This window comes from Symphalangus syndactylus, chromosome 12 (genome assembly GCF_028878055.3).
Source record: "Symphalangus syndactylus isolate Jambi chromosome 12, NHGRI_mSymSyn1-v2.1_pri, whole genome shotgun sequence".
Taxonomy (NCBI): Eukaryota; Metazoa; Chordata; class Mammalia; order Primates; family Hylobatidae; genus Symphalangus; species Symphalangus syndactylus.
The window spans coordinates 91,408,758-91,432,770 of record NC_072441.2 but is presented as its reverse complement, the minus strand read 5'-3'; the positions used below and the strand labels follow the sequence as shown (position 1 = coordinate 91,432,770).

Genomic DNA, 24,013 nt, shown 5'->3' with positions numbered 1-24,013 from the left:
CAAATGGGATTTCATCAAACTAAAAAGCTTCTGCACAGCAAAGAAAGCAATCAACAAAGTGAAGAGACAACCTATAGAATGGGAGAAAATATTTACAAACTATGTATCTGATAAGGGGTTAGTATCCAGAATATATAAGAAACTCAAAAAACTCAATAACAAAAAAAAAAAATCTGATAAGCAAAATATCTGAATATACATTTCTCAAAAGAAGATATATAAATGGCTAAAGAATATATGAAAAAGTGTCCTACATCACTAATCATCAGGGAAATGCAAATCAAAGCAGAATGAGATAACGCCTCACTTAGTTAGAATGGCTGTTGTCAAAAATAAAAAATAACAAATGCTGGTGAGGATGTGGAGAAAGGAGAACTCTTATACACTGTTGGTGAAATATAAATAAGTACAGCCATTACAAACAACAGTATGCAGGTTCCTTTTTATAGAACTACTATATGACTCAGCAATCCCACTATTGGGTATATATCCAAAGGAAATGAAATCAGCATGTTGAAGAGATATCTGCACTCCCATCTTCATTACAGCACTATTCGTAACAGCCAAGATATGGAACCAATGTAAGTGTCCATCAACAGATGAATGGATACAAAAAATGTGGTATATATGCACAATGGAATACTATTCAGCAATTAAAAGGAGGAACTCCTTTCATTTGCAACAACATGGATGAACATAGAGGACATCACGTTAAGTGAAATAAGCCAAACACAGAAAAACAAATACCACATGGTCTCACACATGTGGAATCTAAAAAGTTGATCTCATAGAAGTAGAGAGTAGAACAGTGGTTACTGGAGGCTGTGGAGGGGACGGAGGAGGAGGGCATGGAAAGAGGATGGTTAACAGTTAGATAGGAGGGACAAGTTCTGGTGTTCCATTGCACAGTAGAGTGACTATAGTTAACAATAATATATTGCATATTTCAAAATAGCTAGAAGAAAGGATTTTGAATGTTCTCACCACAAGGAAATGACAAATGTTTGAGGTGATGGACATGCTAATTACCATGATTTGATCATTACACAACATATACATGTACCAAAACATTACACTATACCATATAAATATGTGCGATTATTATATATTCATTAAAAACAAAATAAAACTCAACAAGCCTTACCACCATGACCTTATGTTGCTCCCAGACCTATAAATAGACTTCAATCTCAGCAAATTTGGATGGGGGCAAGTATGAAGTCTGACCTGGGAGGAAATAGTTTATACGCTAAGATAATTGCAAGGTTTTGCTAATTTATGTAATTCAAATTGGTGGAATGTGTACATCGAGGAGTATGGAATATAACCTTGGCTTGTGTCTAATTTATTGATGAGTTCTCCTGCCAGATACTCTAGAGTATAGCTGGAAGTAGTGCTAAAAAGGTATTTGGTGGATTGATTAAAACTTGGGCTATGTCTAATGAGGGTGAGATGTTAGATCTTTCCTAGCTTAAAGAGAAAGGAAGCCAAAGGTTTAGAGGTATAGGAATGCTGAAAAAGATTTATCATTTGTGCCCTACACACCCACCAACCCCTACATTTCATCCCTTAATGGGGTCCAGACAGCAATTTCTTCTTCCCCAAGGCATTAAGAAATACATTAGTGGGAGGAGGAGCAGCATCCTTAACAGCTTGAACTATATCTGTACCCTATCATCCCCTGATTGCAGTGGGAGATGCCACCATTAAGAAGCGCTCTCTGGCTTCATTGAGATTGTTAGAATCCTAGGATAGAAGTGGTCAGTTGGCAATGCTTTATCACGTATGACAAGGTGGGTGCTTTTATTGTAGTGGGCAACAGGGACACAGTGGTAGTCAGAATTCTTCTGACTCAGAAGACTTTGTAGTGGCTAGTTAATCTTGAAGAAATCAATAGAGGCTGGGCGCAGTGGCTTATGTCTGTATTCCCAGCACTTTGAGAGGCCGAGGTGGGAGGATCACCTGAGGTCAGGAATTTGAGACCAGCCTGACCAACATAGTAAAACCTCGTCTCTATTAAAAATACAAAAATTAGCCAAGTGCAGTGGTGCACATCTGTAATCACAGCTACTTGGGAGGCTGAGGCACCTGGGAGGTGGAGGTTGCAGTGAGTCAAGATCATGCCACTGCACTCCAGCCTGGGTGACAGAGTAAGGCTGTCTTAAAAAAAATAAATAAATAAAAATAAAAAAATAAATAGAGAAGCAGCTCACCAAAATTTTGCTTTACGTAACAGGAAAAACTACAGTTCTGTTGGTCGGAAACCTGACTTCGGTCATCTCAACAAAGAACCCCTGTCTTTAACCTTGTTTCCACACCTAAGCCAGTTCACAGTCCAAGTCCTTTGAGTGCTGAGAGGTCAGGTCTCCTTGAGAATCTTCTCTGTTGCTCTGTCACAAGTATACACTGTAAAGATTCTTCTAAGCTTTCCATAAAGCAACCTGTCGCTATTTAATAAGATATCTATACATGGAGAAAAGGAGAACCCAGATCATTTTAGGAATTACTAAATACTGACTGTTGAGAATCCAATCACCACTTTGGTCCACGAGTCACGGTGGTGGCTTATGGAGGTCAGGTGATACGATGGTCCCCAACTTTTTGGCACTAGGGACCAGTTTCGTGGAAGACAATTTTTCCACGTAAATGGGGTGGGGGGGTTGGTGGTTTGGGGATGAAACTGTTCCTTCTCAGATCATCAGGCATTAGATTAACATAAGGAGTTGCAACCTAGATTCCTCGCGTGCACAGTTCACAATAGAGTTCATGCTCCTGTGAGAATCTAATGCTGCTGTTGATCCGACAAGAGGCGCAGTTTAGGCAGTAATACTCACTCACCTGCCACTCACCTTCTGGTCTGTGGCCCGGTTCCTAACAGGTCACAAACTGGTACTGATCAGGCGGCCTGGGGGTTGGGGACCCCTGAGGTAATATATTGAATTTTGGCCAAGTAAGTCCATCATTATTTCTCTGGTTCCTGAATAAAAAATTGAAAACAGCTGTATTGGCAACTGGCAGATACCCAACATTGGATATCTGACCAATTGAGTAAAGATCATTATTATAGGAAAGGCCAAGTGAAAACCTATGGAATCTCTATTTTCTACTATGTTAGTAAATCATAAGAATACTGGGTTTCTGGGAGAACTGTAGAGGTTAGCCTCATCGTAAAAGTCTTAAAAGATGTAGAGATGTTGACAGCTCTTTTATTCTAATTTAAGTCACATGGTTGGCCTATGCAAAATGATCTTAGAGAATGATTGTAGATTATACACTTCATCAGGAAGCAACTCCAATTGCAGCTGCTGTTCTAGATATAGTAACTTTACTAAAATAAATCAGCACAACTCCCCAATAAGTGGCATGCAGCTATTGAGCTGGCAAATATTTTTTTCTTTATACTAATTTGCAACAAACATCAGAAGCAAATTCTTTTTATCTGGTATGACTAAAACTTCATAATCTTGCCTTACGGCTACATCAATTTGACTGCCTTCTGCCATAATACACTCTATGGGAATTTTATTTATTTATTTATTTATTTATTTATTTATTTATTTTTGAGATGTAGTCTTGCTCTGTTGCCCAGGCTGGTGTGATCTTGGCTCACTGCAGCCTCTGCCTCCTGGTTCAAGTGATTCTTCTACCTCGGCATCCCAAGTAGCTAGGACTACAGGTACACAGCACCATGCCCAGCTAATTTTTGTATTGTAGTAGAGATGGAGTTTCACCACGTTGGCCAAGCTGGTTACAAACTCCTGACATCAAATGATCTGCTCACCTTGGCCTTTCAAAGTGTTAGGATTACAGGCGTAAGCCACCGTGCCCGGTCTATAGAGATCTTAATTGTCTTCTTGTTCCATACAACATTACACTGAGGAAAGAGGTTGGCTGATAGCCATAAAAGGTATCATTTTGCATACATATGTACAAATGGTGGGAAGTGCTGACACAGAGTGTCTCCTGATATAATTCACCAAAAAGAACCTATTAGTTTCCTACTACTGCTATAACAAATTACCACAAACTTAGTGCCTGAAACAACACAGATTTATTCTCAGAAGTCTAAAATGAATGTCACAACAGGGCTGTGTTCCTTTCAGAGGCGTCTAGAAGAGTGATTACTGGACTTTTTCAGCTTCTAAAGGCTCCTTCCTTTCCATGACCCCTTTCTTGCACCACTCCAAACTTTTGCTTCCGTCATCAGATCTCCTTCTCCTAATTCTGATCCTCCTGCCTTCCTCTTGTAAGGACCTTGTGATGACATTGGGCCCACTGAGATAATCCAGGTTAATTTCCCCATCTCAAGACTCTTATTCTTAACTTAATCACCTTTGCAAAATCCCTTTTACCATATAAGGTGACATGTTTACAGGTTCTTAGAACTAGGACATGGACATCTTTGAGGGCGGGGGGCATTATTCAGACTACCACAACAGCACAGCATCAATTCTGTGGCTTGTTATAGAACTGGTCCCGTGGAAATATCGGATGGACTAAGTTTGAAAGTCACCATAAAGAATCAAAGAGCTAGACTTTTTGAAACTGTCAAAGATGTAAAAGAGAGGAAAAGAGGAGCTACTGCAGATGGAAGGAGATTCATAAAATATGATGACTAAGTGCAACACATACATGATTCTGAAATAGAAAGTTTGGATACTTAGTAAAATTTGAATGGAGTCTGTGGATTGGATGAGTGTTATATCGATACTGAGAGAAAAACATATGATTATTTTAACGGATGCAGAAAAAACATTTAAAAAGGAAAAGAACTCCTACAACTCAATAAGAAAAAGGTACACAACCCAGTAGAAAAATATAGAGAATAATTGAACAATTTACAAAAGAATATTTAAATGTTCAATATGTACACATAAAGGTGCTCAACTTCACTTGTTGCAGAGAAATGCAAATTAGAACCCTGATATAATACCACTAAACAAGCAAAGGAATAGCTAAAATTATAAACAGTATCTAGTGTTGATCAGAATGTAGAACAAGTGAAAGTTTTACAGATTGCTGATGGGAATGTAAATTGGTACAGGCATTCTGAAAAACTGGTGGTATCTACTAGAAACCAAATATATACTCCATGTCCCAGCACTACCAATCCTAGGTATATGTAGCCAACAGAAATGAGTCCATATGTTCACCGAAAGACACATTCATAGAAGCAGTATTCATGATAGCCAAAAATTAGAAAAACTCAATGCTTATAAACAATGTAATGAAAAATAAATTGTGGTATAGTCACAAAATTACAGCAATGATTTTCAAGCTTTTTGGTCCCAGGACATCTTTACTTTTTAAAAAAATTATTGCAGAACCCAAAGAACTTTTATTTATATATTTTATATTTTGTTATATCTGTAGCATGTATTATATGGGAAATTAAAACAGAAAATTTTGAAAACAGGAATGCATGAACATCATCTACATATCATGTAGCCTCTGGACAACTCCACTGTACACTCATGAGAGAATTAGAATGAAGAGACATATTATATGTTACCATTTTATAAAAATGGTTTAGATCTTGTGAACACGCTGGAAAAGGTTGCAGGAACCTCAGGAGTCCCCAGATCACATTTTTTATAATCTCTGCTTATACAACAATGAAAATGAAAAAACTAAAAGATGCAAAAGTATGGGTTAGTTTCCCAAGCTTCATGAAGAGGCCTGACACAAAAGAGGACATACCATATGATACCATTTATGTGAAAATAACCGGGACCAGCAAAACTAAACTATGCTTTTTACAGTCAACATACTACGGGAATAGGACAAAGAGGGAGAACAGGCAGGGCTTCTGGGGTGCTCTTGGTGCTGTTTCTTAATCTGGGTGCTGGTTGTATGAGTGTGTTAAATTTGTGAAAATCCATAGAGCTCTCCACTTGTAATTCTTTTCTGTATGCATATTACACCTCAGTAAAGAGTAAGGCAAATAAATAAAATATAATAAAAATGTAGCGAGATGTTGATCTATTTACTTTACTGAGAGCCATAAATTCTATCCAGGTAAGAGTCATTGAGTTTGAGAATTCCAGTCTCCCAGCAACAAACTTTGACTCCAGCCCATCCCTCTGACCCTCATGCAATTATAGACAATAGCTTGGGTGTAGAAGCACTACCATAATCTGCTTCTTGATCCCCAGCTGTTTCCCAATTATATCTTCACAATACATACATTTCTTCCTTTTGTCAGGTAGAGAACACTTCTTAGGAAATGCTGGAGAATATCCTGAGGCAATCTGTTTGTCTTTTACCATAATCCCATTCCTTAATCTCCTATTTTCCCATAGTTTCTCTCACTAATTTTACCTTGGGTAAAGGTTCCTAACCTTTTTTATGCCACAGACACCTGGGGAACGTAGGTGAAGCCTGTAGACTCTCAGAATATTTTTACACAATTTTTTTTTTACTATTTTCTATATTTTTTATTTTTATTTTTACATATTTTATTTTGCATAAAATAAAATGCATAATGCACATAATGCACAGAAAAAAATAAATTGAAATATAGTTGTGAAACTATTAAAAACACATGATATAATATAGGTGTCTGTAATTCATGTAAATTAATATTTAATATATGCGAAATTAATATCTAGCAGTGGATCTACTAAAATTTAAAAAATAGTTTTGAATGTAAATGATATTTTAAGATATTCGTAACAACTATAATGTGATATGAAAATATCTGTGAATTCTATTGGTGACAAATTACAAATATCCATCTGTGGGTTTGTTGGTTCTATATTTATAACTATAGGAAATGCTAAATTTCAGTTAGAGGTTAATGAAAAGAAAGATATCATTTCTCCCTCATTCAAGTTCACATATGCTTTCAATTTTATCAACAGGCTCTCAAATCACCTGAGACACGTGGAGCCCTGATGAAGAACTCACGGGTCATGCTCAGCTTTTCAAACCTGCGTAGCTCCGAATTATGAGACGCTTAGTTCGCTTGGGTTGCAGGATATGGCAAAGCCATATTACCCTTTTTTTTTTTTTCAGACAGGTCACTTTTAGCCCAAGCTTGTCTCTATTCCAGGCATGATAAATGGTCAACACAAATCCACATTATAAATAGTGGGTTCCTCATGGCTCCATGTCCTACCTCTTGCATCCAATCAGTTCTGCAATTTAAAATCTGTTACTCACAGTACCGTAATCTGCATACCAATTTTCTCTCTGTTAGTTTACATTCCAAATAATATAAATCCCAATTCAAACAGTGTTAACAAATAAGAAGATTTAATAAATGTGGATTTGTGTTGACCATCTATCATGCCTGGAATAGAGACAACACCACAGAGTTGATCTCTGATGAGACAAAATAAAAAAATGTTTATTTATGGATCTTATTGATTTATTTCCTCCACAAGACAGTGGGGGAAATCTGTGAAGGCTGGAGCCCATCTGGTTTGTGACCTTTGCACTGTCACTTTTCACATGGTTAAAATTTCCCCGGCCAAGAGGTTTCACTAGTCCCACTAGGCTGCAAGGGAATTGGAGCTCAAATGCTGCCTCATGTCCCCCTCTCTTGCCTTTGCAAGTCTTCAGGATAGCAAATCCTCCCTGGCCCCTGTGCACTTGGCAGCGTTCGACAAGGGGATGAGATGGGGTAAGGAGTGCTCTTCCTGGGTTCCTTCCCGACTTCCACATTAGCACAGGTAAAGCTCTAAGAAGTCCTGGTGAAAAAAACTGTTTAATTTTGTTTTAAACACTGTTCCTAAGCTTATTTGGCAAGAAACCCACTAACATCCTACAGAATCAGTGCTCCACTGAACATGCCTTTGGGAGGCCTTCATTACATGACTTCTGCCTGACTCTGGCAACCTTTTTCTCTAAAAAGGTTTAGGTGTCTGCACATAGGAGTGTGTATAAAATTTTTATTTTATTTTATTTTAATTATTATTATTATTATTTAAATGAATAGACACGGGGTTTCACTATGTTTCCCAGGCTGTTCTCAAACTTCTGGCCTCTAGTGATCCTCCCACCTTGACCTTCCACGGTGCTGGGATTACAGGTGTGAGCCACTGTGCCTGGCCTAAAAATTTTAAATGTAGTTTGGATATAACCCAAATGCCTAATAATTCCCTTAGGAAACTGAGGGAAAGAAGACTGGAGAAGAGATTTCAATTTATTTATAAGATTAATTTGTTTTCTATTGTTTGCTTTCATTCTGGCGTAGAAGAGTTAACAGCTCCTTCTCGCAGCTGCTGTCTTGGGTAAAGGTACTATTCCTTGTGGTCCTCCTATTCTCTAACTACACTTTTGTAATTTGCTCCTTTATAAGTAAACCTTCTTCCAATTATCCTAATTTGAGTGTGCCATCTGTTTTTCCACTGACACACTGGTATTGCATGTTTACTATGGGACAGAAAGATTCTAGGTACTTTAGATAAGTTAAATCATTTAATCTCAAAATGTAGCTACATCTATTAACTATATCTTATAGATGAAGTGACTGGCATCAGAGAGTTTGGATAACTTGCCTAAGGTCACATAGCTAGTTAGCAACATGGGTTTGGAGTAAACCCAAGCAGCATGGCTCCAGAATACTTGCTTTCTACCATTATACTATGCAGCCTCTCAAATAAATGATTTTGACTATATACGATGAAATACATGCAGCATTTACAATGAATGACATAGATAAATATGAACCAACATGGGTAGATCTCAAGAATCTAAGGTTGAGGCAAAAAGAAAGCTTCAGAATCATTCCATTTTATGTATATTTTAAAATAAATACACAAAACTAGCTTTAGATTGTTTATGGATATATATGTGTGTGTGTTTGTAGTAAATGATAAAAGGTTATTTGAAAGCAAACTAAATGCATTATAATGGTTTTCTTGACAATGGAGAAAAGTGTGTCTAGGGAAGAGAACAAAGGAGATTTCAACTTCACCTATAATGATTTCTTTGTTTAAAACCACCAAGTAATGAAGAATCATGGAAAAAACGACGAAATTTGGCAATTTTTGATTCTAGGTCATGAGTACATGAATGTTTGCTATATTACCCATTACACTAAAGCAAACACTTTTTAAAGTTCAATTCCAAAAAGCAAATAGCAACAATAGCACAAAAATTAAAGAAAAAGAAAAGTGAATAGTAAATAGAAGGCGAAGGCATGGAGATTAGATATGGAAAAAATTCTTTAAAGAACTTTGGCCATAATGGGGAGGAGAGAGATAGAGGGAGCTGTGGTTGGTGGTAGGGGTGAGATTAAGGGTGGGTTCTTGAAGAGAGACTGGAGCATGGTTGTGTGATCATGGAGAATGAGCCTGAAGGAAGGCAGAAACTGAGGATGAAGAAGATAGAGGGAGATTATATAGAAAGGAGCAAGGCCCTGTATCTGTGAGCAAGGGTATATATATGTAGTAATAGAAATGTGAAGGTGTTCGTTTCTGAAGGATCCACCCTGAAGTGAAGTATGGATGTGGTGCAAGGCTTGAGGAGAAGGTATGAGATAGTCATTTCAGCAAGTGGGAAATTGAACTTAGTAGAGCAACCTAGTAGAATTTCTGGGGAGAGCCAAGTACCCATTTGAAGTTACTGATCACAGATTTAACATGAAATCTGTCTCTCCTGTGTGAGAACCTATGTGATTCTCTTCAAGAACATTTAGTTGCTTGGTGAAATTAGACTTAGGTTTTGCTGTAAGAATACATTGGAGAAATCAGGAGTCAAAGGAGTGTTTGCAAGAGTAATCATACTTTAGTACCATGGAGCCCAACCATGGGACTGAAGTAGGGAAATAAATAGAAGAGGGATTTGAAGACTGGTGAGAAAGTAGAGTTCAATCGATTGATTATCTGATGAGATCAAAAGATTATTTTAATGGGGTTACTTGATCAGTTAATCTCAAAGAATAGGAGACGGTGTCAGAAAACAGAAGGTTTGGATTTGAGATCTTGCAGGTGGAGAAGTTTCTGGTAATGATGAAATTCTGAGTGAATCATTGGTGGAGTGACGCAAAGCTAATTAGAAATGAGTGTTTTTAAATCCATGGTTGAAATGTCAACTGAAGGGAGATTCAGGGTGGCTTTCCCCTGAACACAGATGACACAGTGAATGGAAGATTGTGATCCTGCAGTTGAAGTTCTTGGAGCGTAGGAGGAAAAACCAGGAGGGAGAAGTTAGTTTTGTTTTATTTAGCTTCAAACATGGATTAAATAAACAAAGAGTTTTGTTTTCCTTGCATAACCAGAAGCCTGGATGTAGGCTCTCCAGGCTGATAACAGTAGCCACATAATGCCAATAGCCTCCTTTTATCCTTCCTCTAAACCATCTTTAGCTTGTGGCTTTTGCTTCCATGCTTGCTGCCTCATGGTTATCAAGATCCATCATCAAGTTAGCATTACACTCAGCAAGAATGGAGAGGAGAGGGACAAAATGAGAGAGCCAGCTGACTCTTCCCCCGTTTCAAGTGAGTTCTTGCGAATTCTGTCCAGTATTTTATGTTTACACCGCATTAACTAAAATCATGTGACATGGCTAATCTTAGCTTCAAGGGAAACTTAAGTTTTAATTTTTCCTTTAAACCTGGGCATATTTTTGCTCCATTCAAAATCAGTTTTCTTTTTTTTTTGGAAAAAAGCAAGTAATGTGTAGCAACTAATAGTGTCTGCCATGTGTTATATCCAGGACGTGAGTCTTAATGGATAAATTAATTTTGTGAAACCAAGGAGGCTTGTTAATCTGAAAATAACTATGTACAGCAAAAGGAAGACTAAATTATTTTTTGATCCTGAGATCCACAGGATACAAGTAAAGAAAATTAAAATTATATTTATTTTTTCTTATTTGAGCTACAGTTCAATTTCATTGAAGTCCAGGAAGTGGTAGAAATGAAAAGAGAAGAAGAAAAAGATAGGGAGAGTAAGCTAATTCATAAAGACACAGATATAGGAGGGCCAGTGATATGGATATAAGAGAAAAAGGAATTGAAACAAAATAGTGTGAGATTAATAGTTGATGAATAGTGAGGCTTTACCTCTACAGGTGCCTGAGGTAAACAGAGACATAATGTAGAATGGTGTTGATCCCTAATAGTATATTGGAGGAGGGTGTATATCATTTTGTGGCTGTGGTCTAGATACTTAAGTTAGTGGTGTATTGGCTCCCAGGACAGCTGTCCCCTTGACTTACATGCAGAACAATGAGGCAGCTATAAGGAAGCCTGCTCCTCAGGCTTCACTGGAGCTAAGATGCTGTGTGTCGGTGGCAGGCATGCCCAGCACAGTTATGGAGGTTGTGTTCTGCACAATAGCACAAAGCCAAAAGGGGTTGGTTATCTGATGAGCCAGCACCTGTGCCTTGGTGCTTTGAGAATCAAGCCATGTACTTAGGTGTTTTGTCCACCTTGAAGAGCCTTTCTTTTCTAGTTCTCATTACGACAATATTTCCAGGCAATGCTATGATATTTGTGGGTATTCCTATTTATTTAATTAACTTACATATTTTTTTCGGTAACAGAGATTTACTTATACAGGCTCTCCAGCCTACATGTTTTGGGGGACCCAAAGACAAATAAAACATGTTCCCTATTTATCCTCAAGAAGCTTAGTGTATACCAAGGAAATAAGACACAATAGCTGTAATCACCCAGACTCAAAGAGCCCCAGCATGTTAGAAACGGAAGGGAACTTAGAGGCCATCTATTCAAATCACTCATTCAGATACGGGAACCAAAACTAAATAAAAACATTTGTGAAGAAGGAGATTAGGAATTGCAAGACTAATCCTCAATCCAAAGTATGTTTCTTATTTTGTGGAAAAGGAATTAAGTCTAAGACATTTTGGCTCAGAAAGATCAGAAAGGACTTTGTTTTTAAAATGTCCTTCAGTGCTACATTGGATAATATCTGTAGTGAGAACATGGACTTACAGAATGTTCTTCCAACAGAAATTATTTGTCAGGGGAGGATGCTGTTCTCCAGGGAAAGGGACAGCTTTTTTAATGGCCACTACTGACCTTGAGGATAAATACAACATTAGAGTAATTATACCAGAAAAGCAGCTCTCATAAAACTATGTTGACTGTTCTTTTTAGAGACAGAGTAGGACTCCTTGTTTATAAATATTATCCAGAGGCAAAAAGCATGGAGCCTGAACCCAACTCCATCCTACTTCTCGTATATCATATATGGTGAGAGATTCCTGGAATTTCCATTAGAATCATCTTATTCTTTTTTTTTAATTATTATACTTTAGGTTTTAGGGTACATGTGCATCATCTTATTCTATAGTTGAGTGGAGTTTGGATACAGTGAGGCCAGCCCACAGAGAAAATTCTGTCAAAACATTCAATAATGTAACAGAATATGAGTTTTCCAGTCACAATTCTGTCACGAACCAAGCAAAAAGAGCTAGTGAGAATCCTTCTAAACTTCTATGCCTTCACCACCTCCTCAACTAAGAAGGACTTAACCAAAAAAGCCCCCATGCCCCTCACATTTTGTTCCCTTAATAAGTTTTCTTAGAATCATCATTTTATTCATTTTCTTTTCACTTTGTCTCAGAATGGACCTACACATTTCCAAACCTCAGCCTTCCCACTCCATTCACTCTGCTCACATTTCATTCTCTTATTAAAAATAATTAACCTTATGGCTCCTTAAGTTAATGTATCATTTCTCTCCTTCCAATCACCCTTAACCTCCTGAAAAAAGAAATCTTTACTCATTGCTTTAACTACCTCAACTCCCATTCACTAGCAAATTTCTTACAAATGGAGTTCTGCGCCCACAACTTCTCTGACATCATGTTCTTCAAGGTGTTTTTTCAGTCAATCAGCTTAGATAAACCTGAATCAAACCTTACCCATCTCACTCCTGTTTACTCCTGGCTTAATTCAGTATTCCTAAATGCTCTTAGCTTGGGTCTTCCATATGCATAATCCAGATTTAAACTATTCATTCCCCCACTCCATTCTCCAGATTCCAACCCAGACACCAACGTATGACCAGGTTCAAAAGCCAGTGTATAGAGTAGAGCCAGGCATAGCCAACGTAAAGACCTGACTTTCATGCAGTTTACCTTGGGAGAAAACTCTTACAGGAGGTAATTCCACAGAAGATGAAATCCTAGACAGAAATTAAAAGCCATGAGTAAATTCAGTGTCATGGAAAAAAATTAAAAAAAAAAAGACAGGTAATTTCAATAGCGAGTTTTTGTTGAGTGCTCATTGTGTGTAAGGCACTGTTATAAACGCTTTTAGGCATTGTCTCCTTTAATTTCACTTTATAGAAAATACTGAGGTGCTCAAATTTTAAGTAATTTGCCCAGTGTCACAGAAAGTGATAGAACTATAGTTTGAATTGAGATACTTTCTCTCTTTCTTCAGTCTGTACTCTTAACCCCTATATTCTACTGCCTCCTAAAAAGTCACTGGAATCCTTTAAAAGTGTTTAAAAAAATTTCAAGGCAATTAAGCCAGGCCATTATATCCATAAAACTAGAACAAGAACAGTTATTCAAAAGAATCAGATAGAAATCTTAGAAGTAAAATGTATAGTCATTAGAATGTTTAATTCAGAAATAATTGATAATTCTTTAATAAGAATAAAGACATACAGCCTGGCATGGTGGGTGGCTTGAGCCTGCAAGCCCAGCATTTTGGGAGGACAAGGCAAGTTGATTGCTTGAGCCCAGGAGCTCAAGACCAGCATGGGCAACATGGTGAAACCCTGTCTGTACTCCAAAAAATACAAAAAAAAAAAAAAGAAAATTAGTTGAGCATGGTGGTGCATATCTGTAGTCCTAGGAACTTGGGAAGTTGAGGTGGGAGGATGACTTGAGCCTAACAAGCAGAGGTTATAGTGAGCTGAGATTGCACCACTGCACTCTAGCCTGGCTGATAGAGCCAGACCCTGTCCCCTCCCTGCCCCCACCCCCCCAAAAAAAAGAATAAAGACATACAGAAAAAGAAAATTACAGTTGTAATCTTAAAACCAATATCATACTTATTGAGGAAACACTAGAAAATGTCCACTAATATCAGGAATAAGGCAAAAATATGCCCTTCTCAATATTGTACTATAGATGTTAGATAACATAATCAAAGAAAATCACTTAGAGGCATAAAATTTGGTAAAGAAAAAGAAAACCATCTCTTTTTTGCAGAAGCTATGACAGCAAGCCTCAAATACCGTAGAAAATTGACAATAAAACTAACTTGAACAATAATATAATTCAGTGAGGTATCATAATATACACTTAATAAGAAATAATTAGAGGACATAATGGTAGAGAAAATCCCATTTATAATAGAAGCAAAGAAGATTAAATACTTAGGGATAAACTTAGCAAGAAACTTATAAAACCAACAAAAGGAAAATTATAAAACACTCTTGGCAGATACACAAGTAGACTCAAACAAATGGTAAGATATTCCTGTCTTTGGATAGGATGACTTAATGCTATAAAGATGTCAGTTCTCCCTAAATTCATTTATAAATTTAACACAATCCTAATAAAAATTTCAACAAGCTTTTTTAGGGAATAAAAGACTTGATACTAAGGTTCAACCTGAAAAGAATGAACATACATGAATACCTAGACATTAAACACTACCAATCTCGCATAATTAAAACAGTATTCTACTGGTAATTGAAAGGACAAATATACTGGTGGAAAAGAATAGTTCAGAAATAGACTTAAGTACACGTGGAAATTTAGTGTAAGATATTCTGTAATTTCAGTTTGTATTTCTTCTTTTCACTCAGTTATTTAATAGAAAGTTTTTGAATTTCCAGGAGGAAGGGCCTTTTTGGTTTTGTTAATCACATCTAATTTTAATTCACTGCAATCATAGAACATTTTTTGTAATATTTCTACTTAATTGGACTTAAGTAATTTTCTTTTTGAATTGTTATATCCTAATTTTCTGTGAATATTTCATAGGTATTTGAGAAGAAGTTAGATTCTCTATTAGCGGGGTGTAGAGTTTGATATGTATCCATAAGAAGTATATGTGAGTGTGTGTGTGTGTATGTGTGTGTGTTTGACCATAATACTTATTTTTTGTCTTCTTTCTTGTACTGAGAAGAAGGCATGCCAGTCTCTGATTATTAGCATGTTTCTATGTACCAGAAAGGTAGTTGCTGTGTTATTTTGTGCAAAAATATTTATATTTAATATTTCCATTTTAAGTTGTGGCTTTTAAGCCTTAAAAAGTATTTACCTTTGTTATATTCAATACATTTTGACTTGGATTTATTGTCTGTCAGGTTTACTCCTCTTGCTTTCTTGTTGTTTATGTCAATTATACCCTTGTCCATTTCTTTATTTTTAATCTTTCTAAATAGCTTTGTTTTAGGTATGTCCTTTGTATACAGAATATAGTTAGATCTTACTTCTGACTTTTTTTTTTTTTTTTTTTTAATGGAGATGGAGTCTTGCTCTGTTGCCTAAGGTTGGAGTGTACACTATCATAGCTCACTGCAGCCTTGAACTCCTGGGCTCAAGTAATCCTCCTGCCTCAGCCTACTGAGTAGCTGACACTACAGGCATGCACCACCATGCCTGACTAACTTTCTTTTCTTTTTTTTTTTTTTTTTTTTTTTTGAGACCGAGTCTCGCTCTGCCGCTCAGGCTGGAATGCAGTGGCGCCATTTCGGCTCACTGCAAGCTCCCCCTACTGGGTGCACGCCATTCTCCTGCTTCAGCCTCCAGAGTAGCTGGAACTACAGGCACCCGCCACCATGCCCGGCTAATTTTTTGTATTTTTAGTAGCGACGGGGTTTCACCGTGTTGCCTGGCTATCTTTCTTAAAAACTGTTTTTGTAGAGATGGGGTCTCACTTTGTTAACCAGGCTGGGTTTTATTTGTAAGCCTAACTAAAACTTCTCTTTTAATGGAAAATTTATGCACATTTACATTTATTGATATAACTTATATGTTTGGTCTCAAAATTCTGTCACACAATATTGAATAATTATGTGTCTTTTATGATTTTTCTATATGTCTCTCTCTATGAACTGTTTATTCTTTGTTTTTTAATCTTTCTTTTTTATTTTTTGGTATGTAGGAAGATTTATATTTCTGTTCTAATGGTTACCTTTGTACATATACTTTTCTTAGTGTCTTTCATCTTCTGTTTTCTTATTTAACCTGTTATCTGGTTTATCCAATTTTATTGATATCCTTTAACTGCTTCTGCAACAATCAATGATCTAATTCTACTTTTCTTCTTTCTCCCATTTTTAGTTTCATTATTTTTATAAAGAATTCTTTGCACACCAATATTAAAAAGCCAGATAGTAAAATTGTTTAAAAAATGGGAATATACAACTAATGGAACAAAAATTACAGTGGCCAACGTGTATATGAATAGAAGCTCAAATTCCCTAGTAATTAGAAAGGCACAAATGAAAATGACTTGGTATTTTTTGCCTGTCACTGGAAAAAATTAAAGACTGGCAAGTGTTTCATATGTGGGAAAATGAGGCTCTCATTTATTTCTGTTAGGAGTCTAAATTCGTCTGACTGTGTGATAATTTTGTACTGTTACACCTCTCAGCTGTCCCACTTTATGAACTACGTTATAGATAAACTAGTCCGGGGGCATATATAGGAATATTAATTTAAGTACTTTTGCCAGAAGCAAACAATTAGAAATGACCTAAATACTTAACAATGGGTCTATAAAGAAATTCAATTATATTTGCATATGATAGAATTCTTTCCAGCAATTAAAAAGCATAAACTAGAGGTATAGACTTTACACTTCCTATGTTAGTACTGATGCTTTTTAATCCTGAGCAATTTCATTTCCATTTATATGATCAGAGGGTTTTCTCTTTGAAATAGCAAAAATTATACCACTTATCTCATGCTTTTGCTGTGAGAATTAAATGTGTAAATATATGAAGTGTTTTAAAAAGTGATGAATACATAGAAATTATTCAATAATGTTAGTTGTCATTATAAACTAAAAACAAAAACAAAAAATCATAATCTTAAATAACAAAAGATGCAGATTATATTTATATAAATCAAAACACATACCAGTAATTACTATATACTTTTTATGAATTCATATTGTCTTAGTTTGTGCTGCTATAACAAAATACCTGAGACTGGGTGCTTTATAAACAAAAGAAATTTATTTCTCGCAGTTTTGCAAGCTGGGAAGTTCAAGATCAAGGTGCCAGCAGGTTCGGTGTCTGATGAAAGCTGCTCTCTGCTTCTCCAAGATGGTGCCTTGTTGCTGTCTCCTAACATGGCAGAAAAGCAGAAGAAAATGAACCCCCTCCCTCAAGCCCTTTTTATAAGGGCTCTAATCTCATCCATGAGAGCTTTGACCTCATGGCTTAATCACCTCCTAAAGGCCCCACCTCTTAATATTAACACATTGGTGATTATTAAGTTTTAACACATGAATTTTGGGGGAAACATTCAGATCATAGTACATATGTATATGAGGACATTACAAAATGACCTGGAAGACTGTACACAAAAATTTAACAGGTACCGAGTGTGATGAAAGGGGAAAAATAATGGACATGAGAGTCCTCTTTTTTTCATTAAAAAAATAAAAAGGCAACATAAACTATATACTTTTAATGAATCCATATTGTCTTTGTTTGTGCTGTTATAACAAAATACCTGAGACTGGGTACTTTATAAGCAATGGAAATTGATTTCTCACAGCTCTGGAAGCTGGGAAGTTCAAGATCAAGGTGTCAGCAGGTTCAGCAGGACTATATTTAATATAAAGTCCAGGGACTTTAGTTTTATCCATTGCCTCTTTATTTCTTTAAATAAAAAAAGGCATGGAAGCAATATCACAACCTATTGACAGTATATATTTCTAAGTGGTAGAATTATAAATTGAGCTTGCCTATGGTTTAAAACATTTAGCAGAAAGACAGAGAAATCAAGCAACATGAAGGTGAAGACCTTGCCTCTGTTTACTCCATGTGCTCCTAGCTGGCTTTAGGGTGAGACTCTTATTGTGAGTAGGGAGATTAGTGAGTAGACGTCTGTTCACCATGGATCACATAGTCCAAGAGGTCCCCAAATTGGAAGTGATAAAATGCATCTCAATAAATATATTGCTACTAATAGTTAAAATAAAGACACTTACACATGATTTAAGGAAATGAATTAGAGATGAATCAGAGCAGTTGTGCGGACAGGAGATCCTTTTCATCTGATGAAAACGTTCAATGTCTCTCACTGCTTCCACTTGCACGGCTAACTCCTGCCTTCTGTAGAACTGTAATATCTGGTGCTTTGGAGCCCAAACCCCTGTGGCATCCTCCAGGGCAGATGGATATCTCTTTGAAGCACCTCCCTGAATTCCCTCCCCTGTTTCATTAGGTACCACTCCTAATCACCTCTTTTCACATTCCATGAAGAAGTGGTTGAAATCTTACTCAGAATATGATGGCTTGTTTCTCTTTTTCTTTGCTATTACAGATTTGTACCTTTTTCATATATTTACTGTCATTTCTGAGGGATTCTCAGGAGGGAAAGGAGATTTAAAAATAGTTCTATTTATTTTTTCAGACTTCAAATTTATTTTACATAGTAGGCTCTCTCCTTTTTTTTTTTTTTTTTTTTTTACTGTGGTTAAAAAACACATAACACAAACTCTATTCTCTTCACAGATTTTTAAGTGTACAGTACAGTATTGCTAACTATGGGCACAATGTTGTACAGCAGATCCCTAGAAATTTTTCATTTTGCATAACTGAAACTTTATACCTATTGAAACTTTATTGAATAGCAACTCCTCCATTTCTCCCATTTCTAACCTCTAGCAATTACTATTTTACTTTCTGCTTCTAGAGCACACTCTTTTACATACTCTCTGGCTATCCCATCCTTACAAAGTTTTAAAAACAAATAAGTGTTGGATTTAATATTATTTCTATTGAATTTTACATTTGGGGTTCTAGTCCATCTTTTAGTAAATTGAGATAATTTTTATTCTTGAATAGTCCATCACATGAACTCCTTTGGGACAGTCAGAAACATGCTTTGATTTTTAGCCCTCACCAAGACATCACCCTCCATTGCTCTACGTTAAACTTGGGGGTTTTCTTTTCCACATTATTATCTCCTCAAGGCCCCTTGGTATCAAATAATGATTTAGACTCTTGTCCCAAGGAGTCTCTTCTACTGGTTTTATATTCCCATTATTAGATTTAATAGTCAACAACAGTGTCCATATGTCTCAAAAATGATAATTGATTTGCTGATGTTTACTCAGTCAGTAGATGGTGGAACTTGGATAGTTTGTTTAACTCATTCAGTATTTACAGATGTCTATGTGCCTGACATTGTGCTTAGTGTTTGGAAGGCTGAGGCAGGAGGATTGCTTAAAGCAAAGAGTTCAAGACCAGCCTGGACAACAAAACTAGACCCTGTCTATTCAAAAAATTTAAAAACTAGCTAGGCATGGTAGCAAGAGCCTTTAGTCCCAGCTACTTAGGAGACTAAGGTGGGAGGATCGCTTGTGCCCAGGAGTTTGATGATGCAGTGAGCTATGATCACGCCACTTCACTCCAGTCTCTGGTCTGGGTAGCAGAGCTAGACTCTGTCTCAAAAACTGTGTGTGTGTGTGAGTGTGTGTGTGTGTGTGTGTGTGGTTTAGAGCTACAGCTTTCAAACTTCTTTGATTATGACCCATAGTAAGAAATATAGTTTACCTGATGACCCTGTGCACACTTACATGTTGATAATTAAAGTCAAAATTTCAGAAAACAATACTTAACTTTTTACATCCAATGCACTTGGATATTTGTCTATTCTATTTATTTCATTAAAAACATCAGGTCATAATACACTGCATTGACTGTACAAGCCAGTAACGGGTTGATCAACCATTGCCTAAAAAGGGTATATAAAGAGGGAGTCATTTAAAACAACTAATTTCAGATAACAGAGGAAATTATGAGAGTACTCTTTAATTCCAAATTCAGAGTTTTCTTACAGATTATTCAGTGCCACTTTTTTTTAAGCTTGGACTCATGCCTACCTTTTAGGCATTTACATTTACAGATTAACTTATGAGCACCTTGGGCCCCAACAAGATAAGACACAATTCAGGTAAATTTTGGTAAATATTCCTTGAGTGATAGGAAGCAGGAAAAGTTTGAAGGAGAAGGAAAGACAAGCCTAGGCAAGGATGGCTACGGTGGGGAGGTACAAAGAATTACAAAGCATTAGTCATCCAAGCAAAGAATAATCAGAAGACCACTGACAATTAACAGAGTTCAGGGATAATGTCATTATACTCAATCCCTACTAAGATTTAGGTGTTTGGTCTCCCAGATCACTTTTTTAGTACCTTCACAGACATACGGATTCATAAAGAATATATAGTAATTATTCATATTTGTTATGATTTATATAAACAGTAATCTTGTCTCTCAGCTCCAGAAAACCTTGCCTGGTGCTCCCTGAAGGCTCACAACATCCCAGCCAGGCCTCCATCACTTACTTATAATGTGTTTTAGGGTCTTGAGGGCAGGGAGCTTTCTCTTTCTTCTCTGAATTCCTAGCATCCAGCTGAGTGCCTGGCACTTGGTAAGTATTCACATACACATTCCTTGAATTCCCTAGATTTCAGTTTCCTTCACTGTGAAACAAAGTGGGCTAAATGATCTCCAGGAGCCCTTACAGTCCTAAGAATCTATGACTTTGACCGATCTGAAGTGGTCCAAGACACTTTGCTTCACAGGAAGCTCACATCTTCCCTGTGATTGGCCTGAGATTAGGAGTTCAAACAACCGATGACCTGTGCACAGTTTAGGGCCTAACCCTGCCCTGGCCGATTAGCAAGAGAGTGTTGTGATAAGAGCAGATGAAAGCCTTATGCCACAGCAGTGCCTGTAGCAGAGAAAGGATTCCCTCCTCCACCTCAGGGACCACTGCTGCTGCTCTCCAGCCTGCAGTTTCCTCTAAGGCTCTGGATTGGCTGGAAGAGCAACAGAGGGCTGGGAAAGAGCTTCTATATATACCTCAGGAGGAAAGGCGTCCCAGACAGTTTTGAAGTTTTCAAAGACTGGCACTGCTCTTAAGAAGTTGTACTTAAAGCGGAGGAGCTAAGTCACCTGCCAAAATGTGCAAAGGACTTGCAGCTTTGCCCCACTCATGCCTGGAAAGGTGAGAACCAAGTTATTTTTGTTTAAGAGATGCAGATATGGAGAATCTTTACTCAAGGGAGGCTGCCCAGGGGTAACAGAGGTATTGAAGTTTGTGGCTACGCTGAGGTGAAACAGGTGCTTGACTGTAGACTGGGTATTATCTCTTCTCTGTAAACAATATAGAGATTTTGAAAGATCCAAGGTAGGAGATTAATACAATATAGAGTATTTCATACACCATTTAATATCCAGAACATACTTTCCTTCAAGGAGATGCCTATTCTGTAAGTCCTTATTTAGAGTAAAAACTGTATGGTTAAGGATGTAGATTCCAACATTAAACTATCTAGATTAGAACCCTGGCTGTACTACTTACTATTTATGTGGCTTTGGGCAATTTATTTAACCTCTATGTAGCACAGTTTCCTTATCTGTAAAATGGAGATACTGAGAGTTCTCTACCTCACAGGCTGGTTATGAGCACTGAATGAATTAATATACATGAAGCACTCAGAACCACGTCTGGCACCTAGTAGACTGTATAAATGTTAATTTTTATTAATGTACAGGGACTGGGAGAGGGAGGCAAGTTTGCAGTGAGGAAGAGGAAATTTCCCATTGTTCTCTGTTCTCTGACTTCATTAGATAGAAGTAGCTGGATGGCTAGACAGAGAAAAAGCCCTTGGGACACAGGGGTTATTTATTAGCTAGCATTCTTTTTCAGATAAATGCATCAAAATATTTGAGGCTCCCTGGTTGTCCGTAGGCTGGACAATATTCTGGAGAGAATCCTAGGTATCTAGGCTAAGCAAATAGAAGAACAAATATCTTACTTGTTCGAAAACTTACCCCAACCATCCTCTCTGATGGAGAGAAGTAGGGATGTTTCTACTTTTATTGAGAATGGATTTGATTAAATTGGGTTTGATCCCTCGTTATTTAAAGTAAATAAAGAAGATCCTTGCACAGATGTTCAGCCCTAAATGCATTAGCAGTGTTTGTCTCGGAAGATTTTATTGTTTAATGGGCCATCTATGACTTCTGTCTCTCACACGTTCAGGTCTTCTTTTTGATGCCTTCCACTCTAGAAATAACCTAAAAATAATTTTTAAGGAGATAACATTGTAACGTAATTTTTTCTCCCAACAGTACTATCTAGTAACTGAATATGAAACCTTCAGGGAGACTTACTCTTTGAATTATGGCTTTCAAACTTTTTTTTATTATGATCCATAGTAAGAAATATAGTTTACCTAATGACCTTGTGCATACTTGCATATTGATAATTAAACAAAAGCATAGAATGTTATTATTGTTTTTAAATTTACATAAAAGAAACTTGTAGCTGTTAAGTTGTAGAAGTTAGATTGTAACTAGGGGATCAATATTGTCTATTGTACCAACCCTGCATAAGAGGATAGGTTTTAAAGGTGGATACTATTTATTGCTATTAGCCTGTTCTTTCCTCTTACTTACTATATAGAAAGCCTAAGAAATAGGGAGAGTTTTCTATGTCTTTCCAGAAAGGCACATGTCTAAGACAATGTATAATTATTTCCTTTGGCATTTTTGCAACTATGAGAATTGCAACTTGACTTTAATGGATGTTTTAGCCTACTTATTGTTTGAAATTGTGTACTGTTATGTAGTGAATAAATCTTACCTTATTAACTGGCAAACAATTGACTTTTGAATGATTGTAACATCAGTTTGCCAAGCATTTTGTGATTCTATGACACATTGCTTGGCATTTGGTGAGAAATCAATAAAATTTCTGTTGAAAATTTGCCATGTTAATTATTTTGCTCTATGTTTTCTCATAAGTATGCATAATATTCACTGAGATATGTGGATGGAACGTTTCTTTCAATGATTCCTATTACTGTATTATATCTGATTCACTAGCAACATTAATATTGGATCACTTTATTTTTTGATGCACAGTAAATTCTTATGGACCAGGATATAACTCATGTTCATGTAGAATATTAAAGAGTGGTGAGTGGTAAAGGAGTGAGCTTTTTTTCCCCATAGATTCACTGAGTCTTTTATTTATTGGGATGTGGTAGAATACTGCAATTATTGTGAGCTATTACATATTGTTTCATAATCTGTTCTCATCATAAATAGGGTCATTGTAATTTCTAATTACCATGCTGCCTGAGAAGAGTGTTTTGGAGAAATGGAATTGTGGAGCTGTGAAGCTGTTAGCACGTACCCATGGAAAGGGTCTAACACTGTCTATTCTAAGGGGAAAATGATACTTGAATAAATGCTTCCAAACCTGCCTTCCATGGCTCTATTATCTGACTCCCACCTTCCTCCCTCACACAGGCTCCTGTCTTTGCATTTCTTCTCTCCAAACCACAAAAGGAACATGGATATGCTTCAATGCTTAGACAAAAATATTTAAAAATTCATATAAAATAAATTAGGGCAACAAATACACATTATGAAAAATGTGCTTTAAATGAAAAGCTCTGCTGAAGAGTTCAGTTCTGACTTCCATATGGCATTAGAAATATAATTCAGTTTACAAAAATCTGAATAGCATATCATTATTTATCAGAGTGGAAAGAGTACTAGTTAAGGAGTAAGGTGCAGACTCAGTTTTGTCACTATCTGAATTTGTGTCCCTGAGCAAGTTATTTCACTTTCCCAGGACTCTATTTGCTAATTTAATACGTAAAAGTTGGATTCATTGTTCTCTAATATGTTTTCGAGTTCTAACCTAATGTAAACAAAGTGAGGTGCACTTAGACTCAATGACTACTAAGAGATGTGGTTAAAGGAAAATTTTCCTATTTTTCTATAAAAGTTTGAGAGCAGGTGGGGCATGGTGGCTTGTGCCTATAATCCTCACACTTTGGGAGGCTAAGGCAGGAGGATCC

The 24,013-nt window shown here is 36.7% G+C and overlaps 1 protein-coding gene across 3 annotated transcripts in view; it reads left to right on the top strand.

Moving 5' to 3' along the window:
* Window positions 1–24,013, top strand: part of RGS5 (regulator of G protein signaling 5) — a 183,164-nt gene that overhangs the window by 100,501 nt on the left and 58,650 nt on the right. The window contains exon 1 of one of the 3 annotated variants that reach the window (XM_063627192.1): window positions 20,840–21,141. The exons of 1 other annotated variant lie outside the window; for it this stretch is intronic. In XM_063627192.1, coding sequence (XP_063483262.1) covers window positions 21,098–21,141 — 44 coding nt within the window. In that variant the 5' untranslated portion in view covers window positions 20,840–21,097. Of the gene's footprint in view, window positions 1–20,839; window positions 21,142–24,013 lie in introns of those variants that run through there. One more of the 3 variants, XM_063627193.1, reaches the window with a different exon arrangement.